At 41.9% G+C, this 21,212-nt stretch overlaps 1 protein-coding gene across 1 annotated transcript in view; it reads right to left on the bottom strand.

Moving 5' to 3' along the window:
• PCDH15 (protocadherin related 15) overlaps positions 1-21,212 on the bottom strand; it is a 695,579-nt gene that overhangs the window by 67,449 nt on the left and 606,918 nt on the right. The window contains exon 27 of the mRNA XM_074999591.1: positions 19,725-19,813. Within this exon, the coding sequence (XP_074855692.1) occupies positions 19,725-19,813 (89 nt within the window). The remainder of the gene's footprint in view (positions 1-19,724; positions 19,814-21,212) is intronic.

Below are 21,212 nucleotides of genomic sequence, written 5' to 3'. Positions count from 1 at the left end.
TGACAGAAGGAAAGAATAAGAGTACCATAGATTAAGGAGGTTCCCTGTTTCTTGTATATTCAGACATCATTTGCTAACAGAGTGCAGAGATGAAAGTAATGTGATATTCAGTGGGCTTAGCTAATAGAGAGCTTGTTCAACTAAAGAAGATATGCTATACCACTTGTATTATATGTTACCTGAAAGACTACTCAGTAAGTACGTGGAAAATTTGATGAATGAAGGATTATTTGAGCTGGAAAACCAAATTTGATATACCGAAGAACTAATGTTTTTATTACCTGATAGAGAAAAATATGAGTGGAGGGATTGATTGTTCCTCTGAGACCTATGGCAACCTGGAGCATTGGTAAAGTCATGATGAACAGTTAATGCCATGCTAATTAATCATAGTAGTTAACATTGGGTTTAGGAAGAATTTCTGTAGATTGTCTACTGGTTCACAGTCCTAATTTAGGCATAGCGGAAAATGATCATCTATCAAAAACTAGGACAGCAAAGTTTTGCTGTTAAGAAACTGATGAATTTAAATGATTAAAGTTGTATAAAAAGCAGCCGTCCAACTGCACTTTTCACTGATTCTTGAAAAGAAAAAAAAAGGCTTGTATTGGAGGACTAAGAGGTGTTCTTTGCCATGAAAAGTGGTATATGTAGATAAGTTTCCTTCAGCAGGCTCTAGTAATGCATGTCAAAAATTGCTTTTCTGGATTTTGCAACACCAAAGGTAGCTAATGTATGTGTCGTCTTTTGGTAAAGGAAGAGATTTAAATTACATCAACTCTCTTTCCAGTTAAAGCACAGCTGCTGTTTTGATGACCAACAAAGGAACACATAAAATAAAAGTCACAGATCCTGTTAAGCTATGTCTAGATTACAGCAATTTGTCAACAGAAGTTTTTGTTGGAAGGTCTTTCCAACAAAACTTCTGTTGACAGATCACGGCCAAACCGCCAAGTGGATAGCAAGAGAGATCCTCTCTGTCAGCAGAGAGTGGCCAGACTACCAGGTCGCTCTATCAGCAAAATGGCCAACTCGAAGCACAGCAGAGAGGGCTGCCTGATGTCCCAGAAGCCCTGTCTGTCAACAGCGGGCCCCCTGGAATGTCCAGGCCAGCTTTCTGTTGACAGAGCTCTGTTGACAGAGGCGTTATTCCTCACAGGGAGCAGGGTACAGCTGTCAACACAAGTGCTGCCTTCTGTCGATTTACTGTTGACAGAACACCTTGGGAATGTGGGCACTCCACAGCTATGTCTACATGGGGAGAATCTGTCAGCTGAAGTCACTGTCAACAGAGAAACCTTGGCAGGACCTTTGTTGACAGTTTGCGTCTACACATAAAAGCAGATTAAAAGAGCAGTCCACTCTGTAGACAGAGAGCAGCCGGACTGCTGGGCCTTCTCTCAACAGAACGGCTAAGCAGAAGCCCTGCAAACAGGGCTACCCAGGGAATCGTAAGCCCTCTCTGTCGACAGAACTGCCTACCTGGGCACTGTCAACAAAACACTATTGATAGAAACACTATTCTTGATTGGGAACAGGGATAACGCTGCCGAAGGAACAGCTGAGTTTTTTCGAAAAACTCTCGACGGAGAGCATTAGCCATGGAGATGCTCAGTGAGTTTTGTCAACAAAATGGCTGTTCTGTTGACAGAAGCTCTCTGGGTAGACACGGCTCACAGATTTTGTTGGCAAAATGGTTGTTTTGCAGACAAAACCCTCTAGTACAGACATAGCCTTACAGTTTTGTATTTAAAGCATTTCCATCAGTTGTCCCTTTTCCATCTGATACTCTACCTTTAAAAACAAGTACTATTAAAAGGAAAAACATTTAATTTCTGCAACATTTCAGTGATATAGCTACTGTATTTTACAGCTCAGGTATCATCCAGAAGTAAGTTGCAGTTGTTTACGGATACACAAAGAGGGAAAAGATTTGTCCTGTATTTTCAATATCCATGGTGTGCTATTGGATCATTGAGAAGGAAAGCTGTCACTGAGAATGTGACATTTCTTATATGGGGATTAGATTTTCTGTGCAATAAAGCAGGACAGTGTTATGAGAAAAGGTGGCAGTCAACTTTAAATATCATGCTGACTACTGTGGTTAGAATGCTGAAGTTTTATATTCTTAAAAGTACGCTCAATATATTTTGGAGAACCAGGTGCATGTTTTTTATACATGGAACTCATTATAAATATTTTTTTTCACTTTTATGTTCCACTGGAAGTTTTTAAGCGTGAAATTTTCTAATCTTTGAATTGCTTTGGCCAGTTCCAACAAAGCCCTGCCACTACGTATATTGGACAGATTGAACAAAACCTTTTCCAAAGAATAAATGGATACAAAGCAGACATCAAGAAACTCTTACACCCAAGCCGGTCAGTGAACACATCAGTGGTGCGGGCCATTCTGTTAAAAACTGAGAATTTGTGTTTTAAAGCATAAAGAATTTAAAATCATTTTAGAGTGAGAAATTTGTGAGCTGGAGTTCATATTCAAATTTGACACATTAACACATGGTATGAACAGAGACATCAATTACCTCATGAATTACAAGGACTGCTTCTGTTCCTTTAATGCTCGTAATTATCTCAGACAGGACAATGACCATCTCTCAACCCCTCATCCCCCCTCCTTCAATCCTATTTGTCAATTTTTATTGCTTTTTTTTTTGTCCTCTGTAATTATAAATAAGATTGATCTGAAGAAGTGGGTCTGTCCCATGAAAGCTCATCACTGAATAAGTTATTTTGTTAGTCCTTGAAGTGCTACATTTCTGCTGCTTTGTTTTGTTGGTCTTCTTTGTTGGCTATAAAACCTCTGGGCCTGTGGATATGGAGAGGACCTAAATTTCTACCTGCAGAGTATATTTTGTCTCTTCCTTGGTTGCATTATATACATGTCTAGGGTTTTTAGGGTTGCATGTGAGTCTTTTAATGTGTGTACAGACTTCAGTGAATTCTGCAAATAACTTTTTGTCATCAAATGGTAGGTCCTCAACTCTATTTTGTACCCCAAGATATGTAACCAGGAGGCCCTCCTCATCATGCCTGCTGTGGCAAGAGCTCTGGCCACAGTGTCTGCAGAATGAAGTGAACTTTGAAGAGCTGTATGGGAGATGAGAGAATCCTCTGTGAGAGTAGGTTTGAACTGGTCTCTTTCTTCCTCAGGAAATTTATCAATAAAGATGTTAAAAAGTGAGGAGTATTAAAATGTGCTTGGCAGGAGAGCCAAACAGTTGGCAATTCTGAACTGTAAGGAGGTGGAGGAGTAAGCTTGTGTACTGAATGAATCAAGCCTCTTCCAATCTTTGTCATATGGGGTGGACTTGAATTGGATCTGCTTCCCCTGTGGTGTACTGCATCCACAACCAGTTAGGTGTGGGGTGGGAGAATAGAAATTCCACCTTTTTGGCAGGGAGGTAGTATTTTCTGTCTGCCCACTTTGATATCAGGGGTATGGAGGCTCTTCTTTCAACAGTTCACTGTAGTGCTCCCATCAGCAAGAAGCAATGGCTTTGTTGTCTTTCAAGAATTGGGTACCATCCTTTGATCTAAGGGGATTGATTCCATGGTTTTTTGCTCCATAAACAGCTTTGGTAGTATTGAAGAAACCTCTTGTAACATTGATGTCTGTGAGACTCTGGAGTTCTCGTGCCTTCTCAGTCCACCACTGGTTTTTTTCAGAGTTCTTGTTTTACATTGGACTTCTGCATTAGCATCGACATGCACTTCTCTCTTTGTTGTGCAGTTGATATTGCTTTGTCAGGCCCTAAAGACTTTCCTTTTTGCCTCAGTCAAGCATTCCACTTCCACATTGTTCTCACCAAATCAGTCCTGATGCTTCCTGGTATCTGGTAGCCAATCGTTTCTCCACAAGCTCTGACAATGACATTTTTCAATTGACACCAGCGTTCTTCCACATCTTCAGGGTGTACTGTCAGAAGCTTCCTTTTGAGCACTATCTGGAAGTCCCTTTGTCTGATGGGGTCCTTCAAGCCTTGCATGTTGATCTTTTGTAGGATCTGTTTCCTCTGACTTCTCCATTTGGTAACAATCCTAATTGCCATCATGGATCAAATAAGGTGGCCATCAGTCCAAGACTCATCAGCACTAGTCACTGCATGTGTGAGAAGGACATCACACCGATCCTGAGCATGGACCATAACATAGTATATGAGGTGCCAGTGGTTTGATCAAGGATGTTGCCATGATATCTTAAATTTGTTTTTCTGGTGGAAAAGGGTTTTCGTGATGACAAGCTCACGTTCTGCACATTTCATTGGAGTTGCTGTTGCTGACTCTGTTCCCATTGGTAGTCTGCCAGAGGTCATACGGAAGCTGGCCACCCCAGACTCCTACTGCTTCACAAGACAGAAGTTTGGGGTGGGCAAGGCCACTGTCAGGGCTGTACTTGTGGAGGTAAGGTGGGGCCAGGTGGGTGCAGGGGCTGGGGCAAGAGAAACGCTCAGCTGCAAGGGGCCAGATGGGGCAGGGGCTGGAAGTGTGGGGGACAGTGGGCTAGATGGTCTGGTGGCCAGATGGGAGGGGGGTCAGAATAAGCACGAGGCGGGGGGAGATGCCGCAACACCCGCACTAGAGCACATGTCCCCCGTCCTCCTCTGCAGGACGTCAGGGCCATCAACGCGATGCTGCTCCATTGGGTTGTCCATCTGGGTGATCTCGACAACACCGTTGCCAGCTTCCAGGACCTGGGCTTTCCAAACTGCATTGATGCTTTGGATGGCATGCACATCCCCATCTGCGCCCCGCTACACAGTGCCGGCCAGTACATCAACAGGAAGGGTTACCATTCAGTGGTGCTCCAGGCCCTGGTGGACATGACGGGCTGGTTCACTGACCTCTATGCGGGCTGGGCTGGCTGCACCCAAGATGCCCATGTCTTCTGGAACTCCAGCCTCTGCCTGGACGTGAGGGCCGGCACCTTCACCCCCCAGCAGGTGATCCCAGTGGCAGAGGACATCACCATGCTGTTCTGCATGGTAGCAGATGCAGCGTACCCCTGCAGCCATAGCTCATGAGGCGACGTCCGGAGATGTCTGGCTCCTGGGCTACGTCTACACGTGCCCCAAACTTCGAAATGGCCATGCAAATGGCCATTTTGAAGTTTACTAATGAAGCGCTGAAATGCATATTCAGCACTTCATTAGCATGCGGGCGGCAGCGGCGCTTCGAAATTGACGTGCCTTGCCGCTGCACGGAGTGTCCAGACGGGGCTACTTTTCGAAAGGACGCCACCTTCTTCGAAGTCCCCTTATTCCCATGAGCTCATGGGAATAAGGGGACTTCGAAGTAGGCGGGGCCCTTTCGAAAAGGAGCCCCGTCTGGACGTGCCGCACGGCGGCAAGGCACATCAATTTCGAAGCGCCGCTGCCGCCCGCATGCTAATGAAGCGCTGAATATGCATTTCAGCGCTTCATTAGTAAACTTCAAAATGGCCATTTGCATGGCCATTTCGAAGTTTGGGGCACGTATAGACACAGCCCCGGTCACCCGGCTGGAGGAGTGGGAGGGGATGACTATGGTGAGGTTCTCCTCCTCACTTGACCACTCGGTGGTCCTCTTGCCCTCCTGGGTCCCTGGTTCGGGCTGCTCTTCCTTCTCCTCTGGCTGCAGCTCCTCGCCTCAGGTGTCCAGGAACGCCGGGGGGTGGGAAGCTCTCCTGGGGCCCCAGGACGCCCCAGAGCTCTCTGTAGAAAGGGCACTTCACTGGAGCTGCCCTGGAGTGTCCGGCCTGGTCCCTGGCCCAGGCATAGCCCTGGCAGAGCTCTTTTACCTTGGAGTGTACCTGTTCCACAGTACGCTCCGGGTGGCCCCTGGTGTGCAGTCCCTGCGCCAGGCAGCCAAAGGCGGCGGCATTGCACTGCTTGACCCCCATGCGGTGCAGGACCTCCTTGTCCTTCCACAGGCTGAGGAGGTCCCACAGCTCCCACTCTGTCCAGGAGGGGGCCCAATTTTCTCCCTCTGGGAGTCCTGGGAGCCCTGAGGGGGCTCGGAGGCGGGGGCCATGGGGCTCATGGAGGGGCTGGCTGCTGGCCATGCTGGTGCTGGGGTGTGCAGCTGGAGCACGTGGCAGGCTGCTCCTAGCACGCTCTCAGCTTCCTGCCACGGGTTTCCTGTGTGTGTGCAGCTTTAAGGCAGACAAACGCAGGGACCATAGAGCCCCGCTGCTGCCGGCTGAGCTGACCAGCGCCATGGTGGACCTGTATTTTGAAAGAGTGGACTGTGGAGCATCTACACATGTACTCTTTCAATTTAGTATTTCAAAAGGGAGCGATCTTCCTGATACGGGATCAGGGTTCGGATTTCGAAGTCTGCGACCCGTTCTTTCAATTTTTTTTCGAAAGACGGGTTTACACATGTGGATGCTCCTCCCGCTCTTTCGAAAAAGGGCAACTTATTTCAAATTTTTGTGCACGTGTAGACACAGATCTTAAGTGTAGCACCCAGAGGGACACTCCTCAAAGAAGAAGCAAAAAACTGCATCACGGAATCACAGAATCATAGGGCTGGAAAGGACCTCAGGAGGTCACCTAGTCCAGCCCCCTGCTTTAAGCAGGATCAAGACCATCTAAGTCATCCCAGCCAGGACCTTGTCCTCTCATCCTGTCCTGTATGTTTAAACAGTTTTTTGAATGCTACCCTTCTTTCTTGGTACTTTCAGCAATCCTTTCAGATTATATTCTTTCACTTTGAGGCATCACAGTCCTTCATAAAATAAGTCTTTCTTTCTATATAATTCTCTCTGTATTACCACAGCAGATGCTCAACTGTATTACAGTTTGCTTGTGCTACAGAACCTGTCTTTGTGTTTATTTAGTAAATATAATTTACCATTCAGGTCACAGTGAACTGTCAGCACGATAAATATAGTTGCTTCATTTATTCTATCATAGCCTTACCATTATTTTCAAGCTTAGGACATATTTCATAGAACATTTGTCTTTTTTTCTCTTTGATCTCTTAACCAAACTTTCGACGTCTTGTTTACTCAGACAGATCTTTATGTCAGCTACCTCAGCTTTGAAGGCATTTTTTGCTGCTTCCTCTGCCATTTCATTGTTCAGTATCCTGACATGAGCTGGAGTACACAGAATTACTTTTCATATGCCTAACTGTACTGGCTCTGTGGTTAAAAACAATATTTCAATGATTAAGTCATTTCTGCACTCTAATCATCATTTTTGCCAATACAGAGTGAGACAGGATAGCAGTCGTAATTGGGCATACATCCCTGTGATAGAATGTATTCACATCCTACATGTTAGTGTAATAATGTTGGTACAAATTACACCTTGTAAGGAATCATTTGAAAAGTCATTATTTGCTGTGCAGTATGATTCAGATAAAAATATCTGGGGCAACTTTATATGTGAAGTTATGAAATTCCACCGCATTATTAACACAAGTTCCAAACTGAGGCTGGCCAACAGGTCTGTCTCAAACAACAGAATGTGTGCTCTGCTTAATCTGCATTTATGCACTATGCAGAATCATCAAGCAGAATGGGAAAAAAAACTCAAAAGGGTGAAGAGAAAGCATAAGGGAACATCCTTCCCCATAGACTCTTTGTCTCCTAATATCCAGCTGCAAGTGTTTTTCAAGAGGATACTTGAAACTACACAAAAAAGGGATAAACACCCCAAGACACACCTGTCTCTTTATCTCTCTCTGTCAATTCATTTACTGTAGCTGAAGAAACAAAGGTAGTGATCACAGAACTGGAGAAGATGTCCTTACCTGAGAAAGTTGGTCAGTAAGACTGCTGGAAGCAGGTGGTGAGAAAACTTAGACTCAAATTTAAAATTTTGTTAAGTTAGGTACCATTAACATTTTATATTTATTTTTATTGTAATCATGTCTGATTTTTATACTTCTTTCAGAAGTGCCAGTGGGCTGGTATGGGCTAATATGATATCCTGGAAAGAAGCAACCACTGGTACCAGACCATACATGACTAGTATTCACAGGATTTTAACCTTGCTTCCATTTTGTTCTCCCAATTGCTGGCCTTATCAGTATACAAGAAGGGTATGGTAGCACTGCTGGACTGTACCAGTAGGGCCTCCAATGGTGGAAGGCTAAAGGGGCAGCCCCCCTCCCACTACTGCAGCAGTGGTAGGCAGAGTCCTGGTGGGAGCCCAGAGCCATTCAGATCAGCACTGGAGCCCTGGGACTCCTGGCTGCTATGACCACTTCCTCAGGGCTCTTGAAGGGCTGACTGTGGGAGGCTGGTCCCCTTTTCTGCCTCTTCCAGTCAGGACCTCGCCCCTTTCAGGTCCTAGATCTCTCTCTTCCACTGGCTTGCCCAGGACCTCAGCTGCTCCAGGTTGCATATCAAAAAGACACAGTACTTTCAGCCCAACACCATTACTTGCACTCATTTAAAATCTCTCCCTTTCTTGTTAATACACTTGTTTTATTGTTTTATCTTATCTAGTCTGTTTAAATTGAAATGCCTAGGAAACTCTATTTCACATAGCAAGGTGTATTCATATAATATTTATTAAAGACATACATTGTAAATAGCTTTTATTTTCCAGGGAAGGTCTGATAAATACAGGACATACATTTTTGGGGGAGGAGGAGGGCGAGTGTCTATGACTGTGGGAGGTTGTTGGGGCCACTCTGAAGTATAGTGTTAGCCAGAATGTAATCAAAATGTGGCTGGAAAACTGCACTCACTAACTGCACAAATGCTCAGGATGTGGCTTGCAGACTGAAAGGCTATGAGTGGTCCAAGTGGGAACTGCTTCCACCAATGCATTGGAAGGCACCCAATTCTGCTGGATCGAGGTGACAGCTCCTCATTAGTCCAGACTGTAGCATGTCATATCATAATCTCTTATCAAGGTCAGTGCCCAGAATGTCCATCAATTAAGTTACATGGTTGGATAGTCTTTGGTCCCTAAATTTAAAACTCAGGGACACAAAAGGAGCTTTCCATTCTACCTCTGTTGTCACCTCTAGAGCCATCAATATAGACTTTGGTAACACTGACCAATTTTCCAAGTATAATTGTAAATTTTATTTGTCATATTTCATGGTTCTGCTCTTCCTTTTTTTGCATTGTGTAACTCCAAACCAGAACTGGCTCTAGCTATAGTTTGCTTTCCCTGAACTAGAGATTTAATTGCTTCTCGATCTTCCTTTTCATCCAAGTCTGTTACCCAGATTTGACCCTGCTAGAATGTGGGAAATTGTGGCATCCAGTAGCATCTCTTCTTCACTTAATTCCCAAGAGCCCTCATATGGTTTTTGTACTCTTATCTTCTCTATTTCCTTTTACTTAGCCAAAAGTTTAAATTTAAAAATGTCATCCTTAAATTTATAGACATTTCTCTGGTTGCTATCAGCAGCACAAAAAAAAATAGAGTTATAATATGTGTACCACAAATTATTTCCAGAGCTTGGGCTTGGATTCTCTCTAATTGTTTTTAGTATTGCATCTAGAAGCTGAATGAAAGGCTCGTAATCCATAATCTGTAACTATTTTATTAATGCTGTTGACTGTATCAACATGATCTAAGCTGCACCCCTATTTTTCTCACCAATACTTTCATGCAGATTCATCCTCTTTACATTGTCTTGATATTATCTATGTGACACTTTCAAGTTAGTCTAATTCAAACATAACTCCCACGAATGTAAAAAACTTTAAACTACTTATACTTTTTCTGAATAGACACACAAATTCCATTCTTCTCCGATCTTCCTCTTTGCAAAGTTCCTTCCTTTTTAACTTTGTTTAGCAAGTCAAAACTTAAATCCTCCAGAATTACCCCACTCTGATATCCGCCAAAATGCCTCATTGGTTCTCTTCACATTTTTCTTAAGTTTCCTATGTTTAACCTATATAGTTCAGTAATTTGCAAATAGGAAATACCTATTCCTGCTCATATACTCTCCAGGAGATCATTAATCATAGTGTTAAACATTTCCCAATGAAGAATCATTAATAAGTTTACAAATATTCAACAAAACTGCCCCTGCCATGACTTGTATGGGTCTACTGCTTAAGAAGTCACTTGCCTACTGGAACATTTTTCCTCATACTCCTTAAGTGTCTTGTTTATACAGAAAACCTTCCTTCAACAGAATTTCATATACCCTCTCCATGAGTCCAAAGAGACAGAAATAACTCTCTATTACTCTTTTTCTACACTTATGTTCTTAATCTTACAGTGGCTAAGATTATACTACAGTGCCCTGTAGGTAGAAGACACTGTCAGAAAAGATTTCCTGACAAAACTTCTGTCAACAGAGTGCAGCCACACACAAAAGCCAAACAGGAGAGCACTTGGTTCTGTCAACAGAACAGCCAGACTGCCTGGCTTTACTCTCAACAAAATGGGCCTCCCCAAAGCACAGCAGACAGGACTGCCCATTGTTCTGGATTGCCTGTCTGTCAAGAGAAGCTCCCTCTCCTCCCCCACGCAGACTGTCCACACAGCTTTTTTGTCAACAGAATCTGTCGACAGCAGCGCTATGCCTCATCGCTGAGAGGCAGAACTCTGCTGGTGAAAGTGTTGAGCTTTGCCGACAAAATGCATTTTGTGCTTGGATGCTCCACCAGTTTTGTCTACAAAACCTATCAGCTGACAGGAATAAGGGGATTCGATGTTTGTGGGGTCCTTTTGAAAAGGACTCCAGTGTAGACGAGCTGCGCATGAGTGAAACGCAGCACTTTCAGGCTACGTCTACACGTGCAGCCAACATCGAAATAGCTTATTTCGATGTTGCGACATCGAAATAGGCTATTTCGATGAATAACGTCTACACGTCCTCCAGGGCCGGCAACGTCGATGTTCAACTTCGACGTTGCTCAGCCCAACATCGAAATAGGCGCAGCGAGGGAACGTCTACACGTCAAAGTAGCACACATCGAAATAGGGATGCCAGGCACAGCTGCAGACAGGGTCACAGGGCCGACTCAACAGCAAGCCGCTCCCTTAAAGGGCCCCTCCCAGACACAGTTGCACTAAACAACACAAGATACACAGAGCTGACAACTGGTTGCAGACCCTGTGCGTGCAGCATAGATCCCCAGCTGCCGCAGCAGCAGCCAGAAGCCCTGGGCTAAGGGCTGCTGCCCACGGTGACCATAGAGCCCCGCAGGGGCTGGAGAGAGAGCATCTGTCAACCCCCCAGCTGATGGCCGCCATGGAGGACCCAGCAATTTCGACGTTGCGGGATGCGGATCGTCTACACTGTCCCTACTTCGACGTTGAACGTCGAAGTAGGGCGCTATTCCTATCTCCTCATGAGGTTAGGGACTTCGACGTCTCGCCGCCTAACGTCGAAGTTAACTTCGAAATAGCGCCCGACGCGTGTAGACGTGACGGGCGCTATTTCGAAGTTGCTGCTGCTACTTCGAAGTAGCGTGCACGTGTAGACGCAGCCTCAAAGTGCTGCAGCTGGCAGCATGCTAATGCGGCACTGAACATTCATTTCAGAGCCTCATTAGTATTCTCCAATTTGGCCATTAGCATGGACATTCCTTAGTTTTCCCCTAGTGTAGACGTAGCCTTTGATCCATATCACTACTGAATTTTTGGAACTCTTTTGATAAAATGTCTGCTTTATCTAAGTAAGAAATTTTAACTTTATAATTTACTATAAGAACAAATTTACTATAAATTTGTTTTTACTCCATATCCCATGCACTCAAACCTTTTAATATATCTCTGAAACCTTAGAATCTTTGTTCATTATCCCACAATACTTTTTCCTACACTTTTTCTTCACCATTTTAGTTCATTAAGCTCTTGCCATTTACCATACTTTTCTGGTTTGCTTTATTTCTTTCTTTAATTGCTACTTTACAATCTTAGGCTGCATCTACAAGTGCACACTACTTCAAAGTAGCGGCGCCAACTTTGAAATAGCGCCCGTCACAGCTACACGTGTTGGGCACTATTTCGAAGTTGAAATCGACGTTAGGTGGCGAGACGTCGAAGTCGCTAACCCCATGAGGGGATGGGAATAGCGCCCTACTTCGAAGTTGAATGTCGAAGTAGGGCACGTGTAGCCGATCTGCGTCCCGCAACATCGAAATAGCGGGGTCCTCCATGGCGGCCATCAGCTGAGGGGTTGAGAGACGCTCTCTCTCTCCAGCCCCTGCAGGGCTCTATGGTCACCGTGTGCAGCAGCCCTTAGCCCAGGGCTTCTGGCTGCTGCTGCGGCAGCTGGGAATCCATGCTGCATGCAAAGGGTCTGCAACCCGTTGTCGGCTCTGTGGATCTTGTGTTGTTTAGTGCAACTGTGTCTGGGAGGGGCCCTTTAAGGGAGCAGCTTGCTGTTGAGTCTGCCCTGTGACCCTGTCTGCAGCTGTTCCTGGCACCCTTATTTCGATGTGTGCTACTTTGGCGTGTAGACGTTCCCTCGCAGGGCCTATTTCGATGTGGTGCTGCCCAACGTTGAAGTTGAATGTCGACGTTGCCAGCCCTGGAGGACATGTAGACGTTATTCATCGAAATAGCCTATTTCGATGTAGCGTGCAAGTGTAGACGTAGCCTTAATTCCACCAGGGAACCAGGTTTCTGAGCTTGTGTAATTTGGTGTATTACACATAGCTAGACTGACTGCTACAACACCCTTTATTATGGTACAATGAAATCCTTCTGAATTATCACTTTTAGAATGCATGCTTACATATTGAGCACACTTACTCTTGAAAGACCGCAGTTTGTTTTCCTAATATTCCAACAGGAATTCCTTCTCTGTTTTCAAAATTATTTTGGCCTTATTATATAATTAACATAGGGCAGTGATCATTTCTCATTCCATCATCTGTATAGATTTCCCAGCTACATTTGCTTGCTATATTGCTTGTTGCAATTCCCATATCTAAACATGAAAAGATTCAATGCGCCAAATTAAACCTAGTGGCCACTCTAATGTTGGCCATGTCTACATTGCCCTTTAGCACAGCGCTGAAATTTTTCAGGCATAAGGGGCTGGTGACAAAGGCGGGGGTTAGCTGACAGAGGCAGATCCACTCAGCCTCTATACTGCCAGTACTCGGTTCTGCTGAGAGGGGAATCTCACGCAGCTATGATAATTATCCGTGCGAGTTTGCAAATTGTCCTCTATTTGCAATCTCTAGAACCATCATTAGCATAGCACTGCCAGCAGCAATGCTGTGCTAAAAGGCCAGCATGTACGGGTAACTGAATGGTTCCAGGATTTGTCATTATAATCAGTTTTCTTGATTCCCCATAATTCATGATGATTATTAAGGTCTCTACAAATAAGACACAGGACTTTGACACCTTTGACTAACTCATTCAGTTCTAGATTATTTATGTAGTTTTTTTTTTGACATGGTTTGAACATATAGCCTACGCCTGCACTAGCCCAAATCTTCGAAATGGCCATTTTGGAAATTAATAATGAGCCACTGGCCATGGCTCCTTGAAATTGGCACTTTTCACTGCCGCACGGTTTGTCATGTGTACTCTAGCAGAAACAAACTCCCACCCAAAAAACCCTTGCAACCATTTTGTTTAATTTATATTATAATTATTGAAAATCACATTAATGTTGTCTATTGAGAGATTGCCTACATGCAAATACTTTTCTACTGTTTTGGTTACAATTTGTATTGTTTCAGTTTTCTTCCATGTCTGCAAAAGTACAATTAATCACATTTTCATAAATGCTATATATTTCTCTTTGGCTCCAAGCAGTACCTTTTCACTTATTTCCCTTTTATTAGCTTTTCTTCTCTGAACTGCATATTCTTGTATCAGTAGCCCTTTTCCCTCATTGGCACTTTCTTTCTTCACATCCTTTAGTGATGTCCTTTTGGTATTTTTTGGCAAAATATTTAATACATGTTGAACCTCTCTTGTCTGGCCCCTTTGGGACCTTACTGGTGCCAGATGAGAAAATTTGCTGTGTCTCAGGAGGTCGATATTTTCTAGTGCATTACCGACACTTCCACTGCTTACTGGGTTCTTAGAAGACATTTAGGGGTACATTACAGCTAAATAACAGCACAGAATATTGACAGCAAGGGCTGGTAGATGTAAACAAACTTTAGGGGACCACAGGAAACTTGGCCACACCTGTGATAAGTGGTTGTATGGATTAAATAAAATCATGCCAGTTTACAGATGTTGTTGGATGAGAGAGTGACGGATTAGCGAGGTTCAACCTGTAAATCATTTTAATTTTCTGTATCTCCCTGGATTGTTCCACTTCCACACAACCGGAGTGTGCTGCACTTGGTTTATCCCAACAATTGTTGCATTTTAGTCCTGTTTCTCCCAGACAGTTCTAAAAAGAGGGTTCCACATCTCACCACTTTCAGACAGTTTTCACATGCCCCAAATTTTGACTTTTATAACATCACAAAGGGACAAGGAAAGGTAGGCTAACCCTCAAGAGTAAATACCTATACTTATCCCCAATGGCACCTTTATATGTTAGTCAAATTACAGTGAATGATTTGTGTTCTGTCCTCTCCTATTAATTAATATTGCCTTTGTCAATAGTTTCCTTTCAACAAAAAATCCATATACATACTCCAGGGGGCCCTCTGTCAACTGACAGGGCTTCCAATTCACCGGGCAGCCCTGTTTGCTGTGCTTCCTGTTGGCCATTCTGTCGAGAGACAGCCTGGCAGTCTAGGAGCTCTTCGTTGACAGAGCAGATTGCTCTTTCAATCCGCTTTTGTGTGGATGTGAGCTGTCGACAGATGTTCTGCCAGAAGATCTCTTCCGACAGTAACGTCTGTCGACATATTGTTGTAGAGTAAACATAGCCCTAGTGATCTGATTATAAGATGTTGATCCTTTTCCTCACTCTTTTTTACCATCCAAGTCTGGTATCTTTTGTTCAGCTACCTATATTTCCATTCTTGTTTTCTTCTTCCTAATATGAAGCTATTCCTCATTCCTTGCTGCTTCTTCCTCATTTTCTAATTCTCTTCAGTCAGTCAGCCATCCAAAAACCCAACCTGCCCCCAAATTCTGAGTTACATGCAGCAGCTCTCAGCCTCTTATGGACTGCATCCTGGCCCTACAGTCAGTCAGCCTCCATGTGCTCTCAACTTCTTGGCTATAATTATGCAAGCCCTGTCTTTGCATGCCCTGCTGGGCTTCATCTGCAGTTTGGGTTCATCTATTTCTGGCTCTCCTCCAGGTCCAGCCAACAAGACTGGCTGACTCTCTTTAGATTGCTCAGGTCTTGTGTGCAATGGACACTCCATTGCAGGAAACTGGAATAAATATATAATGAATTATATAACATATGTATATAATAAATATATAATGAATAAATATATAATGAATAATGCACATAATTAACCCAGACTGCAAGTCAAATGCATATGATAAAAATACAACTCAAAACTTCACATAAGTCTAAAAAAAGTTGAAATACTGGTCAAATTTTGCAAAAGGTTTGAAGAGTCCAAATCAGGAGTATTTTGACAAATAGAAACAGTTACAATTATTTCAAGAAGGTCTATTTTTTAGCTACTCTATACATTATTTGGTATTGGGTAACATGATTTGGGTGGTATAAAACTGAAGTGCAATTCTCATGAGAATTTGTTTTCACATAACATTTCCAGTACATCCAAGCCACAAGTATCACAAGATTAGCCTCATTCAAGTATTTTTAGTGGTAATCAGGAAGCGCAGAGCCACATGATACACATTCCTTTAGAGATGGTACCCTATACATACAGTGGAATACTCTGTATTTAAAACAAATGAGAAAACAGTCTCTAATACTTTCTCTGGTTCCAAAAGGATTTTTTTTTCTGAAGAAGGGACCATGAACACCAATTTCTCCAACAGGGCAAAACCCATTTTTCCTCCGTCAGTCCTCCAGGAGCTGTAGCAGACCTAGCTGGACCTACTTCAAACAGCCTTAACTGAAGTGGCTGAATGAAACAGGGAGTTTGACATTGATGTGTAGACTAGGGGAAATTGACAGCTGATTGATGAAACTGAAGTGAAGGGACATCTGTAGTGTTTATTGAATGACTTTACAGGATCATGGCACTATCTGAAATGCCAGCTAGTGGTACTTCACTTATCTCTTTCTAATAAGCCAATACTTTAAAGTAAAATGAACACAGAATAGAAATGTTCTTTCTTCCTATGCACAGACTATTCTTTTGTTCAGGCAACTAACCATCTGAAGTTTGGCTGAAGTTAATTATTCTTATTTGAAAGTCAATATCATATTTCTTAATAGGTTATAGCCTGTTTTAATATTTTTGTATTGTCACAAACTTTATTGCATCAAAAGTACTAAGTATTCAGCTTTCTAAACCAGCAAATTTTGCAGTTGTAGTTTTCACAGTTTTTATTTAACATAACTTTCAAACAAACAAGAGCTGGCTGGGCAGGTCCTCTGTGAAATATAATGTATTTGATGCCGGTAGGTTTTTCTTTCTGTTCATAAATTCTAAGTCAATGCTCTAACTTTTATGAATGTGTTCATTATTGAAAATGTTCTGAAAACACTTCAAGAAAAATATTTCACCTTATGGATGGTTCACAAACTATTTCCAATCACTATTTCTTTGATTATTCATTATTTGTTATGTGTGGTGTTTGAGGGGTCATATATGTCACATTGAGCTGTTTCACCCTGACTAAATGATTAAAGCTTTTATAAACAGCAGGAGGAAAAACAAAGGAATTTCAAGAAGACCATGAAAATATACTTCCAGCTGAAACTTTCAGACAAATATATATTTGTAGGAAAATTGCTGAGACCTTCATTTTTTGCAAATATTTTCTTAAGTAAAACAGTCAAATCCACAGGCAATGAATAAAAATCGTTGACTTGTGAATGCTCTTGAAACAAATTAAGTTTTATTTGAGCAAGTTTTCAATAACGTCTTTTTCCAGAATTCATTTGATTCCAATACAAACTGTTAATCTGTTTTAAATATGGGAGTTTGTCATGTATACCATGGGCAGAACTGTTACACTGCTGTATATTAATTTTCTGGCTGCTGTTCTTACAAGTTAAACCTCTCAGCACTCTCTGGCCCTCTCTCTTCTGGCAACAACCACAATCCAGCATGAATTTAGTTAGCTAGATGATAACTTATCATGAGTGTGACCAAGTTACCCATGGTGCCATAAAGTTTGTTTACAGACACCAGTCTTGGCGCTTAGTGTTTTGTACCATTATTTAGCTCTAATTTACCACTAAATGTCTTCTAATAGCCCAGTTAGCAGCATAAGTGTTTTTAATGCTGCTGGACAATATTGACCTCCCACAGTCTGGCAAATTCTCTTATTTGGCACTGGTCAGGCCCCAAGGGTGCCAGAGTAGGGAGGATCAACCTGTTTGAAAGGTAAAATTTTATCTGACTTCATTTTAAGAATTCAGATTCTGGCTCCATATTTTATGATTTTTATTATATATATATTTTTTTCAAAAGAATCTATCACAATAAAATCATGACTCTTTGGTAAGCATCTCACATAGGCTACAAATTTTTATGCCACATAAAATGCACAGAACAATATAAAGGAGCTCTGAATAGCCCAGATATGGCTAGGAAAGAATTACTTCAGCCAAGGAACTTATGAAGATTCCCAGAAACTGTCTTCTGACGACCTTATTACAAATCTTGGGCTGAGTCTACACAGCACGGCTTTCCTAGCAGGTCCATGCTAATAAAAAGCCTTGAAATTGCATATGGCTGGTCATTAGCATGATCCCTCAGCTCATTAGCATAGCCAAACGAGAACTCAGCCTTGGCAGAGTGGGGTGCCGGCAATAAAGAGGTTGTGTGGATTTGCCCCAGCTGGCAAAAAGCCCCTCTGTTGCCAGACCCTTTTGTCTGAATTTTTTCAGAGGGGCTTTTTGCCAGCAGGGGCAAGATTCACAGAACAGTCCAGGGCTATGGTTACACTAGAGTGATCTGTCAACAGAAGTCACTGTCAGAAGAGATCTCCCCACGTAACTTCTATTGACAGAGTGCAGCCACACACAAAAGCCAATTGGTAGCTGGACTGCCCAGCCACTCTCTCAACAAAACAGGCCCCCCGGAAGCACAGCAGATAGAGTTGCCCATTGTTCTGGATGCCCTTCTGCCAACAGAAGGTCCCCCAGAGTGTCCAAAAAGCTTTTTTTTTTTTGTTGACAGAATCTGTCGAGAGCAGCGTCATGCATCATGGCTGAGATGCAGAATGATGCCAGTGAAAGTGCTGAATTTTGTCAACAATCGGTCGACAAAACATATTTTGTGTGTGTACGTTCCACCAGTTTTGTCAACATCTCTTTGGGCTCTAAGGTCCGTGTTGTGCTTCTTGGTCAGGCAGCAGAGAATCTCATCCTTCATCCTCAAAACCTTCATCAATCTATCTGAGGAAAGCTATGATTCTACAAATTACTCAAAAAGATGCTACTGGATGCCACACTCTGACAGAGTGAACTTAAAACCTCACCAAAAGGAAGAAAAATATTACATGGGTACCTAGATATATCCATAGCTAGATATATTCTTTATCTTTTTAGACAATGCTGCCACTTTTCTGAAGGCAAGTGACTACTGTTAAGCAAGCAAATGTCTTTATCTGCTATTTAGTGCTCTAAGAGATAGTAGCTAGAGTACAGACCTTCTTCTAGATAACTTAAAGAGTGTTTTTAGCATCAGAATTTAGCAGCTGAACTCTACCTGATTCAAAACAGAATGGGGAAAGAGACAAAACCCACCTCCTCAGGAGTTACGACTTTTTTCCCCCCCAGGAGATGGTAGAAATGAGAGGCATTCTGGGGATGACGCTATTCTTTTTTAGTGGATAAGCACATCATTACTCCTAATGTATCTCACTTTTCATGGGGACAGTCAAGAGAGAATGGAACTTCGGCAATCTGCTGAATAGCCTGCCTTGCTGCCGTGAAAAATTATAGAAGAGCAAAAGCTAAAAAAGTGATTATCTTCTATAGTCATTTCTGTCATAAATAAGCCAAACAACTATCTTTCCTGATCTCATGAGAGAAATTAAACTGGAAGTTCAAATATTTTCTCTCCTATTTAGATTAATTTATGATTGCATTGCTGAAGAGCCAGAGTGAAGCAATTTCTTCTTGACTTAAAAGAGAAACTAGCTATGAAATCCCGACACTTCTGGAGATTACTGCATTATTGGAATATGAAGTATATTAATGTATGTCTAACAAAAATCATTTTGGACATTTTACAATACAGCAAAAATCTTCAGTTTTGTTACAAAGCATTAAAGGTTTCAATTATTTTTTTCTCAACTACTTCTGGCTAATATCTTTGCATGATACACTGTAAATAATGTTTCATTAACTATTAATCATACCTTCATCACCGTATGCACGTATTAAAAATGACCAAGCTGAATATTGGCCAAATGACAAGATTTTGCACGCCAAAATTCTATCCTCAGTTGCAACCATGCAACCCTACTAAACTTACTTTTGATGTCAATAGGGTTCAAATGAGAGGAAAATGTTACAAGACACACTTAAATCTTTTTAACCCTGTAATTTTGTGACTACATAGCTGCTCCTTCAAATTTTCAGTGTCAGATTTTTTATACTATCTTGTAACTCTTGCCTTACTCTCATTCAATAAAGCCTTTACACAACATATGTGAATTTTAGTATACAGAAACCAACTTTTGCTGAACTGATATAAAAACAGTGAACCACACATACGATATGTATATAATAAATAAATTCATTACCCTATAAGTTGATCTTTGTTTTGTTCCACGAGAGTGGGAGGAACATTAGAAACAATGACTTGCATATCCAACTGATTGACCACAGAAACCTGAAAACACAGCAATGAAATACAGTTGGCCTTTTCATGTGTAACATTCTCCCAATACAAAAACAACAGGAAAAACATTTTCGTTTTTAAAGCCAAGACCTATCATAATGATTTCACATTTCAAACTGAGAATAAGTAAACTGAAATCCTTGCTTTGTGTAGCAACCAAAGGTTTTAAACTAAAAGTGAGATGTGATGATTTTGAGGGGATGTTTGGCTGGTTTTATTTACAGTTTAATGCATTATGGATACCTCAACTGCCATATTTCAAACATTTATTAGCATTTCAGTATTTTTGAGATATCAGAAATATCAGAAAATTCAATGCTAAAATTGATTTAATTTCTTTAATATCAAGGCAGATATCAGACTAATTAAAATAAATTATCAGTACTTTGTTACCATACTAAACGTCTTGTCACATTTCTGATTGCATCATTGTACATAAACTCACCAACGAAAGCTTTTATGGTCATTTCTGTTTTATTCTAATTTCTTCCAAAGAAGTCCAAAATATAAGTAACACAGAGTTTATATTTCCCTAAATTGTATATCTGACTCTTTTTCTCAATGCACAGATCAGGAAAAAAAATAAAAATAAAAAGGAAAAAATCCATACCCCCCCCAGCTTTTAAAATAAATTTATAACTGTATGTAAGATCCTTGCGCTGTATTGTTGCCAAAGGTAAAACTCTTGCTCTCTTGAATGGGGCCAGGATCCCATATCCAAATTACTTATCTTATAAAATTAATTTCCCTGGATAGCACTGACATCTTGTAAAAACTCTTCACCCTTCCTATATCCAGGTAACATTTTAAAGAGTCACCAGGTACTTGGCAGCAAATATGTGTGCCAAGCGAGTACACAAAAAGGCAAATGTTATTTATAATATTATTTTTCATTCATTCTTATCCAACCTCCAATTTTCAGACTGATCATGAAGGAAAGATTATTTCACCTATCCCTGTTTGAAATGTCTTGATGACTGATTTAATGTTGTCTACTCTCTTTTGCATTCTACCACCATACTTTGAATTTCAAGAACAATCAGCCTCCTCATCACTAAGGAGGAAGAATGAAATTTAAATATGTAAACTGAGACTGAGAAATAACCATTCTTCTCTTAAACAGTATTTTAACCAAATCAGTAGCACCAGGATAATACCACACAATGGCTACGTCTACACGTGCACCCAAATTCGAAATAGACTATTTCGATGTTGCGACATCGAAATAGGCTATTTCGATGAATAACGTCTACACGTCCTCCAGGGCAGGCAACGTCGATGTTCAACTTCGACGTTGCTCAGCCCAACATCGAAATAGGCACAGCGAGGGAACGTCTACACGCCAAAGTAGCACACATCGAAATAAGGGAGCCAGGCACAGCTGCAGACA

Source organism: Carettochelys insculpta, chromosome 7, assembly GCF_033958435.1.
Source record: "Carettochelys insculpta isolate YL-2023 chromosome 7, ASM3395843v1, whole genome shotgun sequence".
Classification (NCBI taxonomy): Eukaryota; Metazoa; Chordata; order Testudines; family Carettochelyidae; genus Carettochelys; species Carettochelys insculpta.
The sequence above is the reverse complement of the archived record's forward strand: the minus strand, read 5'-3'. Positions and strand labels throughout refer to the sequence as shown.